At 39.7% G+C, this 22,337-nt stretch overlaps 2 protein-coding genes across 2 annotated transcripts; both read right to left on the bottom strand.

Moving 5' to 3' along the window:
- Window positions 1–4,873: 4,873 nt before the first annotated feature.
- LOC148675764 (oxygen-dependent coproporphyrinogen-III oxidase, mitochondrial-like) lies at window positions 4,874–10,510 on the bottom strand. The gene is made up of 7 exons (XM_088647043.1): window positions 10,272–10,510; window positions 9,669–9,815; window positions 8,788–8,898; window positions 6,904–7,045; window positions 6,524–6,739; window positions 6,167–6,271; window positions 4,874–5,333 (listed from the first exon to the last, which is right to left on the bottom strand). The coding sequence occupies exons 1-7, from the start codon at window positions 10,453–10,455 to the stop codon at window positions 5,249–5,251; spliced, it is 990 nt and encodes a 329-aa protein (XP_088503169.1). The 5' UTR covers window positions 10,456–10,510; the 3' UTR covers window positions 4,874–5,248.
- Window positions 10,511–13,472: 2,962 nt separating this feature from the next.
- Window positions 13,473–21,892, bottom strand: LOC148675763 (oxygen-dependent coproporphyrinogen-III oxidase, mitochondrial-like). Its single transcript, XM_088647056.1, has 4 exons — window positions 21,677–21,892; window positions 16,414–16,632; window positions 15,138–15,242; window positions 13,473–15,024 (listed from the first exon to the last, which is right to left on the bottom strand). Exons 1-4 carry the CDS (start codon window positions 21,748–21,750, stop codon window positions 15,015–15,017), a joined length of 408 nt encoding a protein of 135 aa, XP_088503182.1. The 5' UTR covers window positions 21,751–21,892; the 3' UTR covers window positions 13,473–15,014.
- Window positions 21,893–22,337: the final 445 nt, after the last annotated feature.

Below are 22,337 nucleotides of genomic sequence, written 5' to 3'. Positions count from 1 at the left end.
TCATGGAGTGATACTAAGGCTGTAGCGACAAGTCCTATTGTTTCACTTGGAATTTAGTGTTGTTAAAGATTTCTCATCGTCTTTGTGTGCTTTGACGTGACGGTGAGGCCTTCTGCCTGTCTCTAAAAGCACACGAATGTAGCTAAAGAGGCCCCTCTTTGTGATCTCAGCCACAGAATGACCTAGTGGTCTTTGCATGTGTGCAAGTAAGGGCGGTGTGTTTGTCTCTGGATAATGGTCTTCTCCAGGACAGTGACCATCTAAACTCCCATGATGGATGTCCACTGCTGGCTCCTGGGCATCTAATGGAGTGCAATGGCACATCTGCACCTGATATTAAAGTCACAGGCCGTGATCAGTCAATCAACCAATCTGTAGGGTGGGTACCAGAATGGGTACCTGATGACATCTCAGCCAATCGTCAACTGGTGATTTCATCTTGTCCCTGGCGGAGTGGTGGCACTGTGGCTAAGGATCTGCACCTATGACTTGAAGGTTGCTGGTGCAAATCCTACAGCTGGCAGAGGAGTCCTACTCAGCTGGGTCCCTGAGCAAGGCCCTTAACCCTAGCTGCTCCAGGGGTGCTGTATAGGTGACTGACCCTGCACTCTGACCCCAAGTTTCTCTCTCCCTGTTTGTGTGTCTCATGGAGTGGAAGCTGGGATATGTGAAGAGATTAATTCCTAATGCATGAAATTGTATATGGCCAATAAAGTGATCTTAATGAGTGATTTTGTCTCATAAAACCTGGGAAACAGTTCATTGTCACAGGTTAAGCATTGGCTATTTTAATGTCTCTCCATCTAACCGGCAATATGACTTTTGAAACAAGGTGACTGTGAGCAGTCCGAGTCAGGACTTTCTCCAAATAGCCAGGCTGAGAGAGTGAGTAAGGTACAGATTTCTGCTCAAGATATTCTTCCTGAAACACAAGAAATCTTCAAGAACCCACTGTTATTTTCCCCTGTATGTATGTTCAATGTGAAAGCTGAATGTAATATACAGTATGAAAGACTGCCTGACTTTGTTGCTTTCTGACAGTGACTTTGGCAAGATGAACATACAGTACAAGCCAATAAAACACCTCCAGATGATCACTTTCTTTCTTCTTGGTCTTGACAAACTCCTGTCTCACCACCACTGTCCCCTCAGCTTGTCTGATTGTCCAGGACCTGACAGCTGTCTCCTGTTATAGCTAATGTGCTGGTAGGTGAGGTTTTGGGGTCTGGATGGATCACAGGAGAATCATACAAATATATGGTTTTTAATTACTATATTGTTGATTAATTGGTTGAAGGGCTTCCATTAGGTGCTGTACTATCGACAGTGGAACTCCCACATTCTTTTACCTCCAGGGCGTTCTAAAAAAAAATTAGCTGAAAGACAAATCAGACTTGACAGCAAAAACTAAACCTCGTCACTGAATCCTGGTATCACTGTGGGTTTAAAAAATGTAAATGTAAACATTGCAGGTGATAGAATGAGATAGTTGGACTCTTTCTTTTGTCAACATCCAGAATATCTGATCATATTCGGAGTGAAGCTACAGCCGGGACGAACCAAGTTCCCATATTGTCTAACTGGCAGCCCCACCTCAAGAAATCAAACTGTGCGCAGACTGTTTTTAAAGACCGAAGCCATCAAGACTCATCAAGAAAGTTGTTAAATATTATTCACAAAATAAATCTCAAGAGCTGATCTATTATTGCAGACTCATGTTTGATGTTTAGTTCCCAATAGTAAATGCATGTTTACTAGTGTCCAGGAACATAAATGTGGTTCACCATTTATAAATTATTATATTTGATTGGTTCCTAAAATTTGTCAAGTATTCTCGCAATGTTCTATTACAATTTGTGATTGTTACAACAAATAGAAAACCCCAATCTCTTACAAGGCTAATAGAGCTTTTCTGTGTTATTCCTCACCAGGTTCTACACCACCCTACTGGGAATGTTTTCAGACACGAAGCTGATGATTTACATGGGGACGATAAAAAAGAAAGCATTATCGCAAGAAAAAAAGGAAATGCAAAACAGACAGCTTTAGCTTTAGATATTAAAGGGTTTCTTAGAAAGTCTCATTGTCCATAGCACCAGAAATTCAGCTTTCTGAAAGCCAGGCAGTTCAGAAAAGCCTTCCTGTTGTCCTCAACACTAACGCTGTATTCAAGTCAAGTTGGTGACGCCCCCACTCCCTTCCACCTTATTATGATCTCTCCTAACATCCTCCTGTACCCACAACCACTGTACTCCTACACCACCACACACACATGTAAGCCAAAATTGTACTGTCCCCTTGATAGCCCAGTAAAATTGTAACAGGCATAATAATATTTAATATTAATTAACCATACTACTTTTAACCACACTATTTTTTTGCACTGTTCCAAGAATTACCTTGCACTGTTTTTGTCCTGTTAAATTTTCTCTGTTTGCGGAATTTTGCACAGTTCTCGATTAGTTGATTACATGTTATTTATGTTATGTTATTACATGTTACTATTATTGCTATTGTGCAACTGTCTTATTGTGTAACTGTCTTATTGTCTCATCTTCTGTCCTATTTATATACTGCACCTGAGTGACTAATGAGAAACACTTTTCATTATACTATGCACCTGTGTAAGTTTAATGACAATAAAGTTGAATTGAATTGAATTGAATTGAATCAGTAATTGGTTTTGACAATCCTTGCATATATTAGTTTATAAATGCTAACAGTAATACTTAGTCATCGTTTACAGTAATGCTTACCATATCTTATACAGTATAACACTACTCAATCAGGAGATTACTGCTCAAGTTAAGGGCAGAAAATTGCTGATAGAAATGAAATACACCATCATCAAGTGGTGAGGACCTGCTCTGATTAAAATGCACTAACTTCACATGGATCCTAGTATCTTCCTGATGTATAGGTGATTGTAATTTAACAGAATGACCATTAGATTTCAGTTCCAGAACTTACGGAAAGGCACTGAATATGCAGTTAATTGTGCAATTCCTTATGTAATATATTTAAACATAGTAATAGCCAGAACACATGTAGGCAGGACACAGCTGTAGGGAGGCCTCAGGCTCCTCTGGAAGCTGGCTCAAGCTTATACACAGCACAGAGGCAGGACACTGCTTAGGTTGCGTAATAATGGGATTTGCACTTGCTACAGCTCTGGCATTAACAGAACAAAGGACGCAAGACAAACTGTACATTAGGCTGTAACAAATCGTGGTGATAAAAAGGAGCATTGCAGTACATGCACTGAATGGTGTTGGATTCTTGAACCCTGTTAATGGGGGATTCACAAACAGTACCTGCTGGTTCTCATTCCAAAATAATTCTTTGACTAATTGAATTCCAAAGTGAACTAACAAGCTGCATCACTGAAACTTTAAGAAATAGATTACGATAAAAAGACATGCTCAAGGATTTATCCCCTTATTATTTAATTCCTAGTGTGGGATTTAGGTCAATGCCTCCACACCGAACGTGCCCGGCCTAATGTCATTTTAAGAATTTATACTTGTTTATGGGTTAAAGATAGTTGAAGGTTATTTTTTTATTTGTTGTCTTGTGGTATGGTGCTCTAAGGATGAACTGGAACTGTATTATCTGCAGTAAAAGTAGAAGGAAACATTTGATCATTTTTATAGTTTTATAACATTTTTTAAGATAAATCTGCAAAATGCTGGGTCGAACAGTATGTGACTAAACAGGGTTTTAAAGTGTGTACAGGGAAGGTAATATGATAAAATGCTTTATTTTTTTATTCCATAACAAAATTCCACATACAATACAACATTTGCAAATCTTATGAACATGAGACAAAAGATAGAATTGTCTTTTTGAAACATCTTTCATATGTGAATACCATGATCCGGTTAGTGGAATCTGCATTATGTTTGAAGTATTTCACTTCAAAAGCAGCAGTGACCCCAAGACGGTCATCGATCTATCCCTTGCAGAGTGGGGGTGTCATTCTCCCCTTCCTACAACGATGCTGCCATAACTTTCTCCCATCCTGGTTCCCATGGAGACTAAAGTGACCTGGTGGCAGTTTCACGATTATAGTTCCCCCTCCTTAAGGGCGCTCCAGCCCTTTCACTTTAGACTTTATTCTGTGCACCTGATCCCTATTCCCAGCCCACCTTAAAAGCCAGGCGCTGACGCTCATCCGGGCTCTGCATCTGGTTTCCGCACTGTGTGAGTCCGGGATCTGGAAGCGCCTGGTCCCATTAAGGTTTTAACCTCTGTTCCTGTTCCTAGTCCGCCGGTTCCGACCCGGTTCGTGTTTTTAATTCCGTGTTTGGATGGATCACCTGGCTATGGACTTATTCTTGTGTTTTTGGATTCCCTCAATGGATTACTTTTGGATTGTTTGCCTCGGCCACACCTCCCCCGTGCACCAGCGCACTTTGGACACGCCCCCCCTGTTTTCAGCCCCGTATTCCTGCATGACGTTTCCCCAGTGTTTCCCCACTTCGTCGGACTGTGTCGTCCGCATAGGGTCCGGAAAGAACTGTTCGTTACAGGCAGAAGAGATTATTGAAGAAGCCATTCGGGGAAGAACCAGTCTGAATAAGGAACAAGGGTTTGATAAGGGTGTGGTCTGGGGGACCCAGCACTGCTAACGTGTGAAATGTGTGTTAGAGCTGTGAGACCATTGTCAGATATATTAAGAAATACACCCCTAATCAAATGTGTACTTGATGAAGCATTTTAAAGGAATAGCTTTTAAGAAAAAACAAGGAGAAATCTAAAAAAATAAATGCTATTCATTGTGTTGTAAGGGTGCAAAAGATCTACAGATTCTCATCTCTCTCCATCATAGAACTTTACTAAATAATAACAAAAAATATCAGTCTACCACAAGTCAATTGAAAAAGTGAGAACATTTTATTCATATGGTGCATAAGTACCAAGTCCCAAAGCACACACTCTAAATTCTGTATTTAGAAGGAAGCAACGAAAGCCGCAACCATTTGTAGGCCATAGGCACTTAAACAATCTTTAACATTTTCCTTTCCAGGTCAGGAACACTGACTTCAGCACATCCAGACCATGACACACAGTATTTCAAAATACTTCTCCAAAGTAAAAAGTATTTAATTTGGGACGGAAAAACTTTTAACAAATGCAAGTACAGTAAGTTAACCTATGGTATTGCGGAATTTGATTTCGCAGACCCATTTGGCATTTTCCCCACAGTCTGCCTGATTGGTGATGGGTGGGGTGACACAGCAGAGGTCTAGACCCAGTCCCTGGGTCGGCGCAGGACATCCACCAGCTCTGCCTCCTTACTGCCCGGCTCAGGCTCCAGCATGTAGCCCCACCTGCACACACACAGAACACACAGCCCTCAGGTCAATGTGCAGCAAGGACTGCTTTCAGCACAATGCAGACTGCTCACTGCTGGGAGCAGAAACAGGCTCCAGGAGGACAGGGTGATTATATTGAAAGACAAAAGACTGGTTTCTTGTACAAACCAGTAAGAGTTGCCAAATAATTAATAATTATTAATTATATTAGTATTAATTAATATAAGTAGGAAATCTAAATCACAGTATGACATGATTAGATTTTAATTCTCCTTAGATAAGAGTTTGAGAACTAATAAAACATTTCATAATATGTTAACCAATATTTTGGCACCAAAATGTATTTTTCTTTTACAATTATTTAAGTTTATGACCACTTATATGGTTTGTGTATACAATTCTCATGTCATAACACCATTTTGTGTTCCTGAAGAGCATGCTCTGCACTTTTGTGAAATATTATTTGATGAACCATTTATTTACACAAAACATGGCTTTAAAAAGCCTGTTCACTCTTGTGACTTTTCTATAATCAAGAGATCTAAGGCAGGGGTGGTCAATCCTGGTCCTGTACAGTCTGTTTCTCTCAAGGTTTTCATTTCACTTCAGCTCTTAACAAGCTCAATTAGCTCATTATTGACTTAATTCAACAGCTTCTCCCAGCTCTTCAGGTGTGGAGACCTAGAGCAACTGCAGCCACACCTACCCTCCATGACCAGGACTGCCCACCCCTGCTCTAAGACGTCTCCAACCTGGTTATGCTTTGATCTCAGAAGAGACAGTAGGGACCCAAACCCCGTAACCGTACAGGAAATGTCTGCTATGTTTTCTACATAGGGCATACTCACTTGGCTGTGATGGGCAATGAGGCAAAGAGGGTGTCAATTCTGAATCCTGATATGAAAAGCCCAAACTTCGTGCCATTGTCATACATAAGATTAAATTCAATGTATCTAGGAAGAAAATATGATATTACAGCAATAAGTCCTTGCTTGTTTGTCAAGCCCAAGAGAAAAATAGACAAATGCGACAAAACAAACTTCTGTAAAACAAAAAAGTTCAGTCCATGTTTAAGAGTTTATGTTCAACATTACAATGTAACAGGATGTGTTTCTGGTTAGACAGCATAACCTATACACTAGTAAACAAGTCAGAGCTGGACTCTTCAGCCTCGTGAATGGACTGATCCACAATGTGAGTTTTACCTGCCGTAGTGCAGCAGCTGCCAGGTGTCCTCCTGCTCAGAGTGGGGCTCATCCAGGTGTGCTTTCACTATGGGCTGGTAGGCAGGCAGGATGGCTCTGGCACAAGACTGCATGAAGTCAAAGTGCTTCTCGTCCTGGAAGTTCAAGTTGTCGAAAAAAATCCCCCCAACACCACGAGCCTCCCCTCTGTGCCTGATGAAGAAGTACTCATCACACCTGTCCAGGAGTCAAAGAGCATGGTTTGTGTTTAGATCAATCTGAACTTGACTTGTTTTAACTCTTTCTCACTTAGATGGAAAAAATATGTATTAAAATTGCTGGACCATTTAATTAATTACACACAGAATCAATCGTTTAGTAGAACATGAAGAAATATTTACCGTTTCTTGAAGTGGGGGTAATAACTGAGATCGTGCTCATCACAGGCAGCTTTCAGGGTCTTGTGAAAATTCATCACATCCTCCTTGACCAAGTATGATGGGGACAAATCCATGTGTCCCCCAAACCAGCCCTCTTCTGAACCTGTGGGGAAGAACACAATAAAACATCAATGGATACAACAGGGCAGCTGGGTCACTCGTCGATATTAAAGATTCTGAGTTTTCTCTCCTGAATCAATGATGAACACTACAAGTGAAGTCCTTCTGATGTGAAAAGCAATGTCTTATCTGCAGCAGCACCAAGGAAATATATTGCTGTGGAAATTACTCAGATTGGTTCATTTCAGAGAAATCTTTCAGGAGTGGGTCATGATTAATAGAGCACACGTTTGAGAAGCTATTAAAATCCGTGTGAAGGCTGAATGTAATACACAGCGGAAAGACCACCTGAAAGACCACCTGATTCTGTTGCTTTCAGACAGTGACTTTGGCAAGATGAGAATCATCTGTGCCAATAAAATTCCTCTAGATGATCACTTTCTATCAGCTTGTTCTTGACAAACTCCACTGTCCTCTCAGCTTGTCTGATTATTTGTCTGACAGCTGTCTCCTGTTACAGCTAATGAGCTGGTAGGTGAGGTGTTGGGAGCTGGATGGATCACAGGAGAATCATACAAATGTATGTTGTTTAATTTCTACATCATTGATTAATTGGTTGAACTGCTTCCAATGGGTGCTGTACCATTGACAGTGGAACTCCCACACTCTTTTATCTCATCATTACTTTTTACAACATCATTACTGATATCACTGTAGTTTTTTAAAATATAAACATGAGTGAAGACTGAATGAGAGACAAACATCATAGAACCGGAGAGCAGATGATTAGGAAACTACAGTACCACATGAGTGAATTCTTTAATAGACTTAATGGAGCTAATAAAAATTTCTTCACTTTCAGTGAGATTTAGTGAATAACATCTTTCTAAAAGAGTGGCTTTGTGGTAATTAATTCTGTTATATGCCTGCAGTTCATGTACACAGGACACAGCATTGTAATGTGTTATGGAGTCATTCCAAAGTGTACTGTAGCTAAGCCTAACATCTTGCAGCAGCCAATTTTCAAACACATTTTGATAAAGAATGTACTAATGGCAGCAGCCATATCATCCTGCAGCCCACTGAAGCTCAGCAGGTGTGAGCCTGGTCAGTACCTGGATGGGAGACCTCCTGGGAAAAACTAAGGTTGCTGTTGGAAGAGGTGTTGATGGGGACAGTAGGGGGCGCTCACCCTGCGGTCTGTGTGGGTCCTAATACCCCAGTATAGTCACAGGGACACTATACTGTAAAAAGGCGCTGTCCTTTGGAAGAGATATAAAACTGAGGTTCTGATTCTCTGTGGTCATCAAAAATCCCAGGGCGTTTCTCAAGAAGAGTAGGAGTGTTACCCTGGTGTCCTGGCCACATTTCCCCCTGGCCTTTACCAATCATGGCCTACTCATAATCCCCATCTCTGAACTGGCTTCAGTTCTCTTTTCTCCTGCCCACTGAGAGCTGGTGTGTACTGGCGCACTATGGCTGCCGTCGCACCATCCAGGTGTGGCTGCACACTGGGGGTGGTGGAGGGGAGTCATTACCTGTAGAGTGGCCTATATAAGCAATTATTAATGGCTTAATATTATTGATTACAGAGCAGTATATCACAGCCAATCTCTTCATCCATATGTGAAATATTTTTACTATAATTAGTATTAGTATTATTTACTATTTAAGGTACCTTTAGATGTAAAATGTGTGCATAATGTGAGCATGAGAAAGTACATATTTGTGTCTAAACAGCAGCTGTTTCTTCTCTAGATGGTCTCTTCTAAAGCTGCATCTTACCATCACTGACTTTTATGACAAAGAGCCTTTGGTTGAAGTTGTATGAGGGGACATGAGGGTTCCGGGTGTGAATAATACAGCTCACGGCGATGACGAGGAACTCAGGATCCTCTGTGGGGAGAAGAGAACAATTAGGTTTAGGAAAGAGCAGGTGTTGGCCTCTGTAAGAAGTTCTCAGTCCCTAAAAATATGGAATATATTTAAGCTCTCTTTCATAATGACAAACCAAATGTTCTAGCATGGGACAGGAGTTCTCCGAGACAATAGTTTATAAAATATTGATTTCAAAGCACTGGTGCAGTAGATACATTGATATATTGTAGTGGCCACCACTGGATGTTTGGCAGGGAGACACACTCTGACTAAGACTGGGGTTGTTGTCTGATCCAGAGCTGAACTGAGAGAACACAGGGGTGGCCCTGCAGTTGCCTTGGGAATGGGAACACAGACAAGCTGGCTAAAAGCTGCAGGCAGTACAGGATTCCTCAACAACTGAAAAGACCCACTGGGTCTGGTATTTTCGTCATAGTAAAAGGCATTAAAAGTTTGTTCTTTACACACAGGTGTGTTTCAAGTCTCAACAACTCAAGCTACAATATTTTGAAGTTTCAGATCTATACATGCATAAGTTCCACATTATAGAACTGTAATTTTTTTAAAAAGAAGATGTGCACAACTACATGCACAGACTCTGGATTTGTAACTGACAGGTTGTGGGCCAAGTAGTAAATTCACTGAGATTGCATCCGTAAAGAAAGGTAAGTTGATCTGGAAACAGGCATCAGTCAAATTCAATTCTAATAATGTCATCAATAAAAATAATAATGAAAACCAATTACTGACAGAGACTGTTTGGGCAATGAGAAAACAGAAGTGCTGACCGTTTTGCCAGGCTGTGGACATCCTCCCAGCCTCACGCAGCTGGTCAACGGCCTGAGAGGGGATGTGTCCGTGCAACACACTCAAATCCACATTCGCATTCAAGAACTTGTTGCCCTCATAAAGACAGGAGGCTATCCCTCCTCCTCCTGCATGGAAGAAAAAGACAAAAGAATTAAAATCTGTTAAGACTAGATATCTTATACCTCTCAAAGAACAAGACTAGTATAGATCCAGGGCTTCTCTAGGGGTCTATGAAATGAAGGTGGCTATACAAGCAAGTCTTTTTTCACTCGATTTCTTTTTTCTTAAAACTTGCAAATAACTAAACTAATGAAGAACTGGCAAATCCAAATAATAATTAAGATCTCAACTTTTTAGGGTTGTTCATTATGCTTTTTTAAAGTTAAATGCATACTGTATAATGCCGAATACAAGTGTAATACTATGTGTGCTGGCTGCAGTTTAGCAGTCAGGAGTAATTACAATTCATGTGTGTTTTTCTAAAACTCCTGCCTGAAGACTACAGCCCACCAGAAACAGAGCAGAAAAGGAGCAAACTGTACGCGATGAGGCAGTATGAGTGAGATGACAAGAGCACTGACCCTCTGCCCGTTCCCAGCGGTCCACTTTGAACTCTTTGCCATCGATGTCCTGGAGCAGCTTGCAGGTGTCATTCCGGACTCCGAACACCAGCTTCAGGAATCGGCCAGCCAGGATTTTGCTCCTCTGGCTGAAGGAGTCAGGAATGAAGTCCTGGAGGTATGAAAGTATTGACTCCTCAGCCATCTCTCTCACTGCTGCTTGAATCCTCCCTGGCAATGAATAACTGGGCAGTCCAAGAGGCACTATTTAAACGTTTACAGGAGTTTCATTCTGACAGATCATGTTATCTGGAAGTTTTTCTTGTAAATGATGTCATGCATTTTAAAAAAGCATATCGGGAATTTCGTGGTCCACACGTTTCTCAGTAAAACATGTGATTACAGATGTTGAAAATATTATGTTTTTTTATGGAGTGCCTCAATTGCAAATTTCATGAAATAATTATTATACTGTGCCCTGCAAAACCATTTAGTCTTTTCTAATTATATCCCATTTCAATTAGAATTGAATTGAAAATGACATATACATGTTTTTGTTAAGTGGATATGTTTTCAAACAACTTGAATGTATAAACTGACACTGAGATGAAAGAACTTACTGTACTAGCTCCTGCTCTGTCCTTTTCTACAACTGGATTGTTTTGAAATGTCTTCATGTTTAATTATTTCCTTGAAAATCACTGACTATGAGGCTCTTCGATTAGAATATTTTAGTTTTTTATTATTCCGCAAAAATGCTCCTTTCACCCATAACAGTTTTCAACTTGAGCATTCAAAGTTTTAATGTATCAATAGTAACTTTAAAAACTTTTAATATCTCTTTTGGTCCACCAAAATGGAAAATCATTAGAAGGGGATGAATACTTTTTCTGGATTTCATTTCTTTTGTTGTTCTTTCATGTAAATCATGTGTACTGTAAATGATCATCCACAGTATACACATTCATATAGTTGTCTGATCATCTTGAATTAAAGTTGCCCAGAATAAATATGTTGAATCATACAGTAGGTGTATATTGGTAATAAGTATGATAATGTATTAATCTACTGTATTTTCTGCTTATAACCTTATCAGCAACATCAGGATTATTCAACAATACTTTATAAAGTAATTTTTTTAACTGCACATTATACTGTAAGAACACTGCCATCAGTCAATGGTGCCGTATCTCAAAGTGCCTCACCAGCTTCCTAATTGTATTTATCACTATTATAAAAATATGACAGGAGAGCTTTGTCAGGAAAGTAACAGAAAATTCAATTCTTTAAAAGAGCCCTTATATTTAAACGGTTATATCTCAATGAATGAAATATATAATGTTTTCTAACTTCCATTTCTGGGGAATTAAAAAATCTGGGGATGCATCCTTTGGCAATAACCTACAACCTCCATTGGGGGTCCTTCTCATTCATAACTTTGGTAGGCTACATAAAAATCGTACAAGTACTGTATGACGACTGTCTTATAAACCTTCTGTATGTGCATTTTGACAGTGGACCATATCTTTTGACTAAAGGGCATCAAATAATGTATCAGAGCATTTCACGCATCCCATGGAATATATTGAGAAAATGTGTGAATTATGTGAATGTTAAGTGTTCTTTCTGTGAAATGAGACCTGATTCAGGTATTTAAAACCCCCGAAATCACAAAGAGTTAATGCCCATGGCCAACTCCAGATTGAAACAGAAGCTAGTGAACACAAATGGAAATTACAGAGAATTGCATGTAAAACACCTCCTAGAGTAGGAGACCCTTCCTTTTTCGAAGGGTTGTGAGAACATACTACCCAACAATGTTGTTGAATTCGATACCCGTGCTTCCTTCAGCTGTATAAGGACATTGAATGAATAAGCTAGTGAACTTTTTAACATTTTTAACCTTTTGTCTACCTGTACATCAAGTACTAATTTCAAGTGAATTTACAACTGTCTTTCACATTTTTTCTCAAAATGCATTAAATGAAACTGTTATGAAACAAAATTTTAAAGCCGCCTATCAGAATTATGAAATTTTGTAAGCTCAAGGGCTTATTCCTAGTTCCTCATTATACAAAACTCTTATTGTGTAACACACACATCATCAGATCATAACGGAAAACTACTGAATGTGCTTACTTTCACAGCAACAGTACAGGGGGCCCCGCTATTTCAGATCTAGAAAGTCATTACCCACAGTGAACCAATTTTTCACTATAAGAACAGCATAAATATGGATGTTTAGGGACCATAAAAGTATAAACCTTTCACATGTGAGACTACAGTCATTGATGTTTTGCTTGTAGAGTGGGTAGTGTGGTTCTCCCACCCAAAAAAGGCTGTTGGTATAACTTGATCCCATTTTGGTAGTCACGGTGACACATGGCATGTTTTGTAAACGTGTGCTATGAGCCCGTTGTCATGGGGAATCATGGTGTACATAACCCTAGCTGGGCTGGTGTTTTATCATCGCTACAGACAAACTGGTCCCTGAAATTAAAAGCCATTAAAGAGATGGAAAGTAGGTTAATATCTCTGACGTCCAACTTAGGACAACAAGTGGTCTTATTAGCAGTTGGGCATCTACAGAACAACAATATTGGGCATCCTAGAGTGTCTGGTTTGTGCATCTTTTGAAGGAACTTCTTAGACACATAAAGTCTTATATCACAAAGGCTGTTTTCAATTTGTTGTCAGCCTCCTGTTTGGTAAGAACACAGGATTGGTATTTCAAAGAGCTTAAAAGACTCATACAGATCTAATAGACTTAGATCGGTTTTTATAATTTGCATACAAGATTCCGCTAGTATTGAGCCTTTGTTCATAACTGGATTACAGCAAGCTGGGCCAATGTGAAAGTCCAACTGCCTGTGCTTTTTTGCAGTGCTGTGTGAAGCACTGTTGTTGCCATGTCTGGCTATAGTCTGTGCCCCTTCCTTCATGTTGTACTGTACAGTATGTGTCCTGCGGTCTTCCTCTGCTGGTGTTACTTCGGGTTTCAGGATGAAGTTAAACGACTGTAACTTTAACATACAGTAGCTGTGGATAAAAGCTGAGGACAGGCTACAGGAGTATAAAAGCACAGTAGTTTGGATGTAATTTCCCTAATATCTTGTACAATAATAGATATTTAAGCTTGATAGCTATCTGTTCTGTGGGCAAATACAAGATGTGTGCACAGAATCAAATGTTGTCTTTATTTATCTTTTTCCCTCAAATGAGTTGTTTTTTTTTTACGTTGTAGATTAGGTTTAGGAAATACTGTTACCTGATTTAATCTGTATACAGTATGTGCTGTTGTAGGTGTACCTTACATAGAATGTAAATTGTTAAAATCTCTGTACAGAATGTGGTGTGTTCAGTGTACCCTGAGTAGAATGTAAAAAAGTTATTTTCTTGTTAGTTCTCTTTCTCCTGGAAAAGTTTTCTGTCATTTGCCTCTCTTGTTTCATTACATGGTAATTTAAACTGTGTGTTTTAGGACTTAAACATCATTAAAGCCTCAGTTTTTTAATTCAGCTGGCTGTCAGATTGGTTACTGGAAGTGGAATGTTATGTAGTTATTGTTTTGTATAATTCTGGGAAGGAGAAAAAAAATGTGACGACCTGAAACATCATTACAAAACAATCTATGGCATTTTCCTTTTACTTTCCTTTTTCTTAAAAGTTTTTTGTTTAAAATGCCTCATCCTGTAACATATTTATTTAGAAGTTCTGTGTATATCACATAAGCACAAATCTGGATTAAGGGAAGAAACTGAAGTTATTTCATATCTTAAATGAATAACAGAATAATGCTTAGATGTGTTATATATTTGACGATAATTTGAAATGTGAAATGTTTCAAAGAAATAAAATTAAATGTTTTTAAAATAATTTTCTCTGGAAACTGTTCTGGTTGGTTCCAAAAACTTGTTTTATATAGAGCAACATTTTTGTGTTGATTAAATGAGATACAGTATATCTGAACCTCCCTGGGCATCGGAGAAAAAAAACACTCGTCCTAAACCTGACTTGGGTCCCAAAATCCGGCGCTGAGCTTAATAATTGTCTGAATAGTGTGTGAATGCTAACCCTAACCCTACCTGGGGTGTCAACTGAGCATTTCCGCGATCTATATTTGAACTTCTCTGGTCATCGGATTTTGATATGTTCCCCAAACCAAAAAGTATGAGTGGGAAACAATCAAAACCATTGATCATGCTCTTGCAAGTGACTGAGATTCAATAATGTTTGGTTAAAACTCTTGATATGACTGACTCCGTTTTGGGATATAATTATCGTGCGGCGCACCATGCCATCCAGGCCCTAACCCTACCTGGGGCGTCAGCTGAGCATTTCCGTGATGTACTGTATTATTTGAAATATGAATTGCTGTATACAGTACGTGCTATTGTAGGTGTACCTTAGATAGAATGTATATTGTTTAAATTGTTTCAAAAGATTAACATAATTACATGATTTCCACAGTCTCTTGCTCTTATGGTTGATTGCAATAGCTTGTTTTATATACAGTACAAGTCTAGCTGAGAACCTTATAATTGTCCTGTCTCTTCCGTACTTTTCAATTGAAATTTCACATAACAATAGTAGTAAGACTAACTGCAGTAATAACATTCACAAGATCTCAACCACAGTATTTCAGTTCCGGTCACGTCAACCCTACATTCACAGCTGAACTGACACACTATCAATATGGGCTGTAGTAGTTCAGGTGGGGAGCTGCGTCAGCATGCGTAGGCTGCAAAGGAACAAGTAATAGGTTTATTCCATGCTGAAAAAAAAAAGAGAGAAAACACAATGTTTCGGCCGTGAAGCCTTCTTCAGTGTCAGGTGACACTATCAATATGATACGCAGGCAAGTGCCTGCATGTAGCTTCTCCTCACCTGGCAGTCAGCGGCAGAGACATGAGGATGCTCTCTATTCTGGAGCCAGGGGTTGCTAGACCAAACTTGACTCCTCTGTCATAGACAAGGTTAAACTCCACATACCTGCAAAAAATAATCCAATTTCGTTATCATTCATTCAGAAGAAAGCTAGAATGACAAATGGGCATTAAAGGAACAAGTAATAGGTTTATTCCATGCTGAAAAAAAGAAGAAAGAGAACACAACGTTTCGGCCGTGAAGCCTTCTTCAGGTGTGATGCCCATTATGCCCATAATAACTCATTTTGGTAGTTAACAGCTAATCAGTTCAATAAGTCTCACCCTGCCTTTTCCAGAAGCCCTGTAATGCTGTGTGGTTAAACAAGATGGTTGGATGGGCTTATTCCACACTCCCAAAACCTTTACATTTGTTTTTTTCTACAACGCCACCTTTGCAGCAGAATGACTTGGGGCACTTCAGTGCAGGCAGGGCCATGCAGATGTCCAGATGCCAGCAGAAAACACACAGGTGTGGTTACTTGTTCATGTGGAAAAGGGTTCGTGGGAAATTGTTTTTTTAAAAATTTACACTTAAGAGGAAAAAAGTGAGAAGGTGAAGCACTGATTAAAGGACATTTCAGGAGAAGATTTGCATGTTAGACAAGAAAGAGTTGTCAGATGTTGTTTTTACTTTCCTATTACTGATAAATTATGCAAAGCAGACATGTCAAGTGTAATATTTCAATTATTCCAAATGCTGTGAAAATACTATGAGTTTCAGGGAACATCTTCTTTTTAAGTTTACAGTTACTAGGAGAAAATGAAACAACTGAAGTACCGAGAAAAAGGAAGTTTTCCCCCAAAAGGGCCTATCGTGACAATGCTTAGATGTTAGAAAAACAGCTGTCAGATGTTGCTATTACTGCCCTATTACTGTTAAACTATGCAAAGTACAAACACGAAGGGAACTATTTCAGCTATTCCAAATAATGTAATGACTTCCCTAGTTGAAGAGTGAGTCATCATAACCTGGCTCACTGCCTCAGTACCAGCTGCCTTGCTTGGCGTTATGGGTCTTCGGATGAGACTTTCACATCCAGCCAGGAGAAAGTTACTCCAGATGCAAGAGAACGATGTCACGTGTGCAAATACCAAGCAGAACCAACGGAACAGAAGCGTCTCGCGTAATGGGACCCAACAGAAGTGATGACTGCAGGGCTCAGAACTGCAAAAGCGCGCGAGAGGCTGGAGCAGCTGTGTCCTCGGCCTGCTGCTCTCCTCCCCCGGCCTCTCACCTGCCTCGGCGCACCTGCTGCCAGCCCTTCTCCTCCGGGGTGAAGGTATCGCCCAGGTGCTTCCGCACGATGGGCAGGTAGCAGGGCACCACGGTCTTCGCACAGCTCCTCACGAAGGCAAACACCTCCTCCTGGGAGGGGGAGTCCAGGTCATCAAAGAAGATCCCCCCGATCCCTCTCGTCTCCCCCCGGTGCTTGATGAAGAAGTATTCGTCACACCTGCAGCACAAGGCAAAGGAATGTCCAAAAACCAGCTCTGAAGCCTCATTCATCACTAAAGCTGTAATATCTGACACTCCACCTTCTATAACCTGTCACATCAAGACATGCGATTCATTTACTGAAGTCGCAGGACAGCTGGCTGTCCTCTATCAAACCATGACAGTAGTTATTATGTTGTAGGTAGCCTTCTCCATTGAAAGAGGAAAGGTTTTACGATTCATTTTTAAAAAAAATGCCAGTAATAAAATGGCTTTGAAACATTAAGAAAAAATCTTAATTTTATCTATTACAAATTTAAGAAAATGATTCATATTTATCTTAAATGGGAAGTCTCTGTTTTCTGTTGATATACCATCAATAAAACTACTAAATGAGATGGAATATAGTACTTAAGAACACTTTTACCCTTTATATTCCACTTCAGTGAAGGCAGTTTTGCCATTATGGACAATTAAGTCCCTCTTGATCTCTGCAGGCTCATGACACAACTGGACACATTTTCACTACAAATGCACTGACCTTCAGTCTGAAAATGATTCTAAGCTTTATTTAACCACTAGATGTTCTTGGTCGTAACAGAAAGTATGACACTCCACACCATCCAAGACACAATAATCGATCAGCTACTTTCTGGCTGTAGGCTTTCTACCCCCAAAAACTGTACAGACAGAACATAAAGGTTATCTTGTAAAAAACTCTAACTTTCCACTTTATCAGTCAGATACAGGCTTCAGGGTCACACCCAAAGGAGCCCAGCCAGCCCACACTGTGCCATCACCTCGTATCAGTCTAACAGTCTGCTGGTGAAAAGCCCCAACAGAATTAAGAGAGCACACTTAACCACCCTCGATCTCTAGGAACTGCGCCACAAATGTACACACCTATATGTTTTAAACAGCCCAGAGTGAACTCAAATTAATTTAAGGTCTACAACACACTGCATATGGGAACTGCTATTGTACTGACTGATAAGGTACAACGAGCGGGGAAGGTTCAACAGTTCTGATATCCAGCTCCCCCCCCGCCAGTGTTCACTGCCCTGAGCTCAGCATTGCAACATCACCATTATTTTGCAACCTCTGCCTCAATTGAGTTTGGGGCTACATGGAATAGTTACTCAATCTTAACATGAGGAGCCACATCATCCCTACACTGAGACTGAGAAAAGACTGACTAAATCTAACCTTTCAACCTTTTAACCTAGCGTGTTAATTTTCAGAACTGTAGAAATACTGTTTTTTAAAGTCATTTTTCCTGTCATCTCTTTCCAGCTTATTACGCCTTATTATTATTAATTTAAAATATTTAAAATATTATTTTGACTTTTCATGTCACAAAAGAGTGGTGTCTAGTGTTTGCAAATCGTTGAAAGCCTTGCCAAATAACTTTTAGTTCCTTTGAAATTACTTCTATTTAATACAGTATACTGTATACAGTACATGTCAAGTTCTTTCTTTGAAAGTCTTTAATACAATAAACCACTAGTTAAAACAAAGAAATGTTAGAAAAAGTTAGCAAATATTTCATTTTTCCATCAATGGGCTGTATTTTAATCTCACATTTAGGAGCTTAGAACAATTCAAGACTCCTTCATTTCAATTATAACTAAAATTTACAGTACATCTACATTAGTATCTCAATTCCTTCACTAAATAACTTATACGTACATGATTTAGTTGTGTACTGCATATCTGAAAAAAATATGCATACAGGACAGATTCTACATTTTTCTCTTAGTTAACTCAAGATTTAAAATTCACAAATACAGGCTGCAACGAAACTGAATTGCTTAACTTGTTCATTTAGTGTGATTTCAAGGGACCATAAAGGTTTACGTACCATAATATCTGGTTTAGGAATATGTAGTATGATCTTGCTAACTCCTAAAAGCAATAATACAAAAAGGTTTAGGTGGCTTTTACTTAGTGACAGTTTTTCCGATTACCACTTGCTTGCTCATTGAAGTTTTTTGCCAAAAAAAGATGTTTCTGCCACCGCCGACAGTAAATGACAACTCCCAGTAGTTCTCGGAAATATTTCTTTTCATTTTTTTAGGTTTTTGTTTTTTTACTAAATGAGTGTTCGGAAATAGGGAAATCATGTCATTGGACAGACCTACTGCCAGGTTATTATGTTACACAATGACACCTAAAGAAGATACTTTGTTTTTGAGCCTTGTATTTTTTAAACTAGTTTAAATCTCTAGGTGAACTTTACTTTTCACCCAAACTCTATAAATTCAAGTTTGGGCTGATTTGCGATTTAGAATGTAATGAACCTTAAGAGAAAGAAATTTAAGAAACCTGAGTCGTTCTGCCGCTAAAGATGCTCAGTCACCTACCTGGTCAAATGTTATAGCTGAGATGTCGCCAGTGTGAGCTCTTGGAAAGACTATATCCGATTAGAACTATAAGAGATTAGAACATGTAACTGACTGACAATGCCCAAGAGATCCTAAAGGGCTGATTGAACCCTACTGGGATAGAGATTAGATTATCTGATTTAACTCTTTTGACTTAATCTCATTGTTTCCTTAAAACATACCTCATACCTCATACTGGACCTTAAAGAATGAAGTGCTTCCATTTTTGTCTTATTTCCAAGAAACTACTGGGAGTTGGCTTTTCCTGTAGATCTGGGGTAAAGTTGGTGTCATTATTTAAATAGAAATGTGTAGGAGTAATTTCAAGTATGTCACCAGTAAATTTTTAACGAAATATAATGATAACAGGACTAAAGTAGTTACGTAACGTGAAATACAGAATGGGCAACTGATGTCATTGTTATTGACTGACTCAGAAAACACAGAAACAAGGTACTGTAGATTTATCTGTAAAATATTGCTGACACTTGGAAAACATGAACATACAGTAGTGTTGTTTGACTTCTGTACGTTAGGAAACCAGAAATTTCTACATGATTGCTGTCAACGTATCTCTACCTTGAGTAAACATGTTCCTGTGCAGCCAAGTCTTCAAACTGCTGAGTCCACACTGGATTGGCATATATTTAAGAAAAATGTAAGATATTTCACTGTAACTAAAGTACAAAGAAACAGGACCTACAGTACGGTGTACAGTAGAGAAGGGGTTAGAAAGCAAGGCAACAGTACAGAAACACTCTAGAGACTGCGACAGAACAATAAATCAGAGTTCACACATGTCAGGAGAATATTAGAGAAAATGGCTTCAGCTGTCAGTGAACTAATTTCACTGTAACAGAGGTTATTTCACAAGGAAGGGGGTCTAATCCGAAACCAGGGCTTGACCAGTTATCTCAGATTGTGAAATGTCAAGTGGTGTATCATACATTAGCAGTGTAATCTATCTGCAGGGTCTGAGGCAAAACAAGCAAGTTTCACCATATCATAAAAGTAAACTAGCTACAGGTCCTGAGGCAAAACTGATAAGTTTAATCAAAGAATGACATTATATTGTGTGAAGAAGAGTGTGAAGACTTGTTTTTAGAAACGTTGTTTTTTTTTCCAGCTAAGTCAAGAGTTGAAAAAAATTAGTTGTTCTGTGTGTGAAAGCACCATCTCAACTTTTCCTAAAAACTGATGGCACATATACGGTGTTTGTCCTGTGGAGTATGTATTTGAGGCAACATTTCACATCATGTGACAAAGTGAACTGTCACTAATATTGCTTTCTTTCTTATTAGCAAGATTTTGATGCCAAGCTTTGTGGTTGTTTTGCTGACCATGTTTTCTCAGGCTTTGGGTGCATACAGAAGTGGGAGAGAGAGGTAGAGTAAGGGTACTGGATTAAGATGAATGAATACCATTAGATACAGAGAAAAGGCAGCAATATACCCCCACTTTATTTTGTATTGGTTAGCAAGTTGTTTTAACAGGTTTATGGGTAAGGAAACAATTTTAAAGACTTGCTCCCGACTTCCTACTACAGTATCCTAAAGAGGAAAAGGGCCTGCACTTTTAGTATGTCATACTGTACATTCCTATACATTCAGTAAAACAGGACAAGACTGGCAGAGGTGGACACATCTACTGCTGATGTTGAAGATGACTAGACCTTCTGTAAGTCCTACAAAGAATTTAGAATGACATTGAGTGTTGAATTGTACACAGACATAACACCCGTAGATTGTGCCAATCAGCTGTTACAATGTCTTCAAGGAAGCCTAGATACTGTAGGTACCACAATGTCCACGAATTACTACTTTATTTGACTATATATATAAAAAATAAAATGTTATTGTTCTATCTCCACAGGACAACTGCATATATTGTATTTCAGGAAAGATGAGATGGTCATGCCCAAATCACGTTGATTTCACACGTATTTTTAACTAATAAAACTAGTAATTCATCTCAATATTTCACACAAGGGTCTCCAGTAATTGATATCCATGCAGACTCACATTATGAAACTGAATTTTGATATCCTCTAAATAGGAAGAATTATAGGAAAAACCTAACAGAATCATGCACACAATTGCATTGCAAGCAAAGGGCTGTTTCTTTCAAGTATTTTGCAGATTTTCCCAGAGTTCACAAACCTGTCACCTCAGTGACCACATGCCTGCAGCCATATCACCCTGCAGCTCACAACTGGCAACCCACTGAAGCTAAGCAGGTGTGAGCCTACCTGGATGTACTGTAGGAGACCTCCTGGGAAACAGTAAGGTTGCCGCTGGAAATGGTGTTAGTGGGGCCAGCAGGGGGCGCTCACCCTGCAGTCTATGTGGGTCCTAATACCCCAATATAGTGACGGGGACACTATACTGTTAAAAGGTGCTGTCCCTTGGATGAGATGTGAAACCGAGGTCCTGACTCTCTGTGGTCATTAAGAATCCCAGGGCGTTTCTTGAAAACAGTAGGGGTGTAACCCCGGCATCCTGGCCAAATTTCCCATTGGCCCTTACCAATCATGGCCTCCTAATTATCCCCATCTCTTCATTACTCTGTTCCCCATTACCTGTAGTGAGTTTAGGGTGGAGTGTCCAGAAAAGCAGTAATTAAGGGTAAGCAATTAGTATTATTATTATTATAATGCCTGACAACCGTGGAGTTACTAACATCACAGAACACGTTTTCTCTGTTGGGGGAAAATCACCATCTTTCACTTCGAGAACCTTCCCCCTGCTCCTCATCTGCTTCGCTGCCTCCGCCGTCTGACGGACACGTTCACCCACGATCCCGCAGTTTCACATGTGAGGCTACAGCCCCCTCGCCTTTATAGGAAGGCCATTGAAGGTCTCCCTGCGGGGCGCACCGGTTTAATTCGCACCAAATGAAAGGATACGCTGGCTCTATCGTGCGGTAAATGACCAAATTACAAATTGCAGAGCACGGAAATTTCAGAGGTACCAAAAGCCAAGCCGAGGGACAGCGTGGACTGTCCGCTCTTGTGCCGTATCGCTTTCCAAGACTCCCCAGATGGGTTTAGCTGCTGTTGTCATGGTGACTTAAACATACCGGAGACATAGGCGCTTCACAGAGCTGTATCTGTCAAAGCGAGCAGCCTACTGTGTATAACATCGCAGTTAGTGCACTGGTTACTTTGATTTTAGCACGAAGAGAAACGTATCTCAGCAGCATAATAGTTTCAGGAGGGAGCTGCGTCAGCATGCGTAGGCTTCAAAGGAACACGTACAGGTGTGTTGCATGTGTTCACACACGAAAGAAAGCTCACTTTTTTCTATTTTTGGCATGTAACAAACCTTTACTTGTTCCCAAG

Source organism: Lepisosteus platostomus, chromosome 2 (genome assembly GCF_059453375.1).
Source record: "Lepisosteus platostomus isolate fLepPlt1 chromosome 2, fLepPlt1.hap1, whole genome shotgun sequence".
In the NCBI taxonomy this organism is placed as follows: Eukaryota; Metazoa; Chordata; class Actinopteri; order Semionotiformes; family Lepisosteidae; genus Lepisosteus; species Lepisosteus platostomus.
This window is presented reverse-complemented; position numbering and strand designations above follow the sequence as displayed.

Excerpts from the sequence above, each read along its gene's own strand:
- LOC148675764 (XM_088647043.1), bottom strand. The coding sequence starts at position 10,455 with ATGGCTGAGGAGTCAATACTTTCATACCTCCAGGACTTCATTCCTGAC. Across the intron at positions 9,816-10,271 it reads CCGCTGGGAACGGGCAGAGG|GAGGAGGAGGGATAGCCTCC; the intron begins GTCAGTGCTCTT and ends TCTTCCATGCAG. Across the intron at positions 7,046-8,787 it reads TGTCATAAAAGTCAGTGATG|GTTCAGAAGAGGGCTGGTTT; the intron begins GTAAGATGCAGC and ends TCTTCCCCACAG.
- LOC148675763 (XM_088647056.1), bottom strand. The coding sequence starts at position 21,750 with ATGAGGAGCAGGGGGAAGGTTCTCGAAGTGAAAGATGGTGATTTTCCC. Across the intron at positions 16,633-21,676 it reads GAGAAAACGTGTTCTGTGAT|GTGTGACGAATACTTCTTCA; the intron begins GTTAGTAACTCC and ends CTTGTGCTGCAG. Across the intron at positions 15,243-16,413 it reads CAGCAGGTGCGCCGAGGCAG|GTATGTGGAGTTTAACCTTG; the intron begins GTGAGAGGCCGG and ends TATTTTTTGCAG.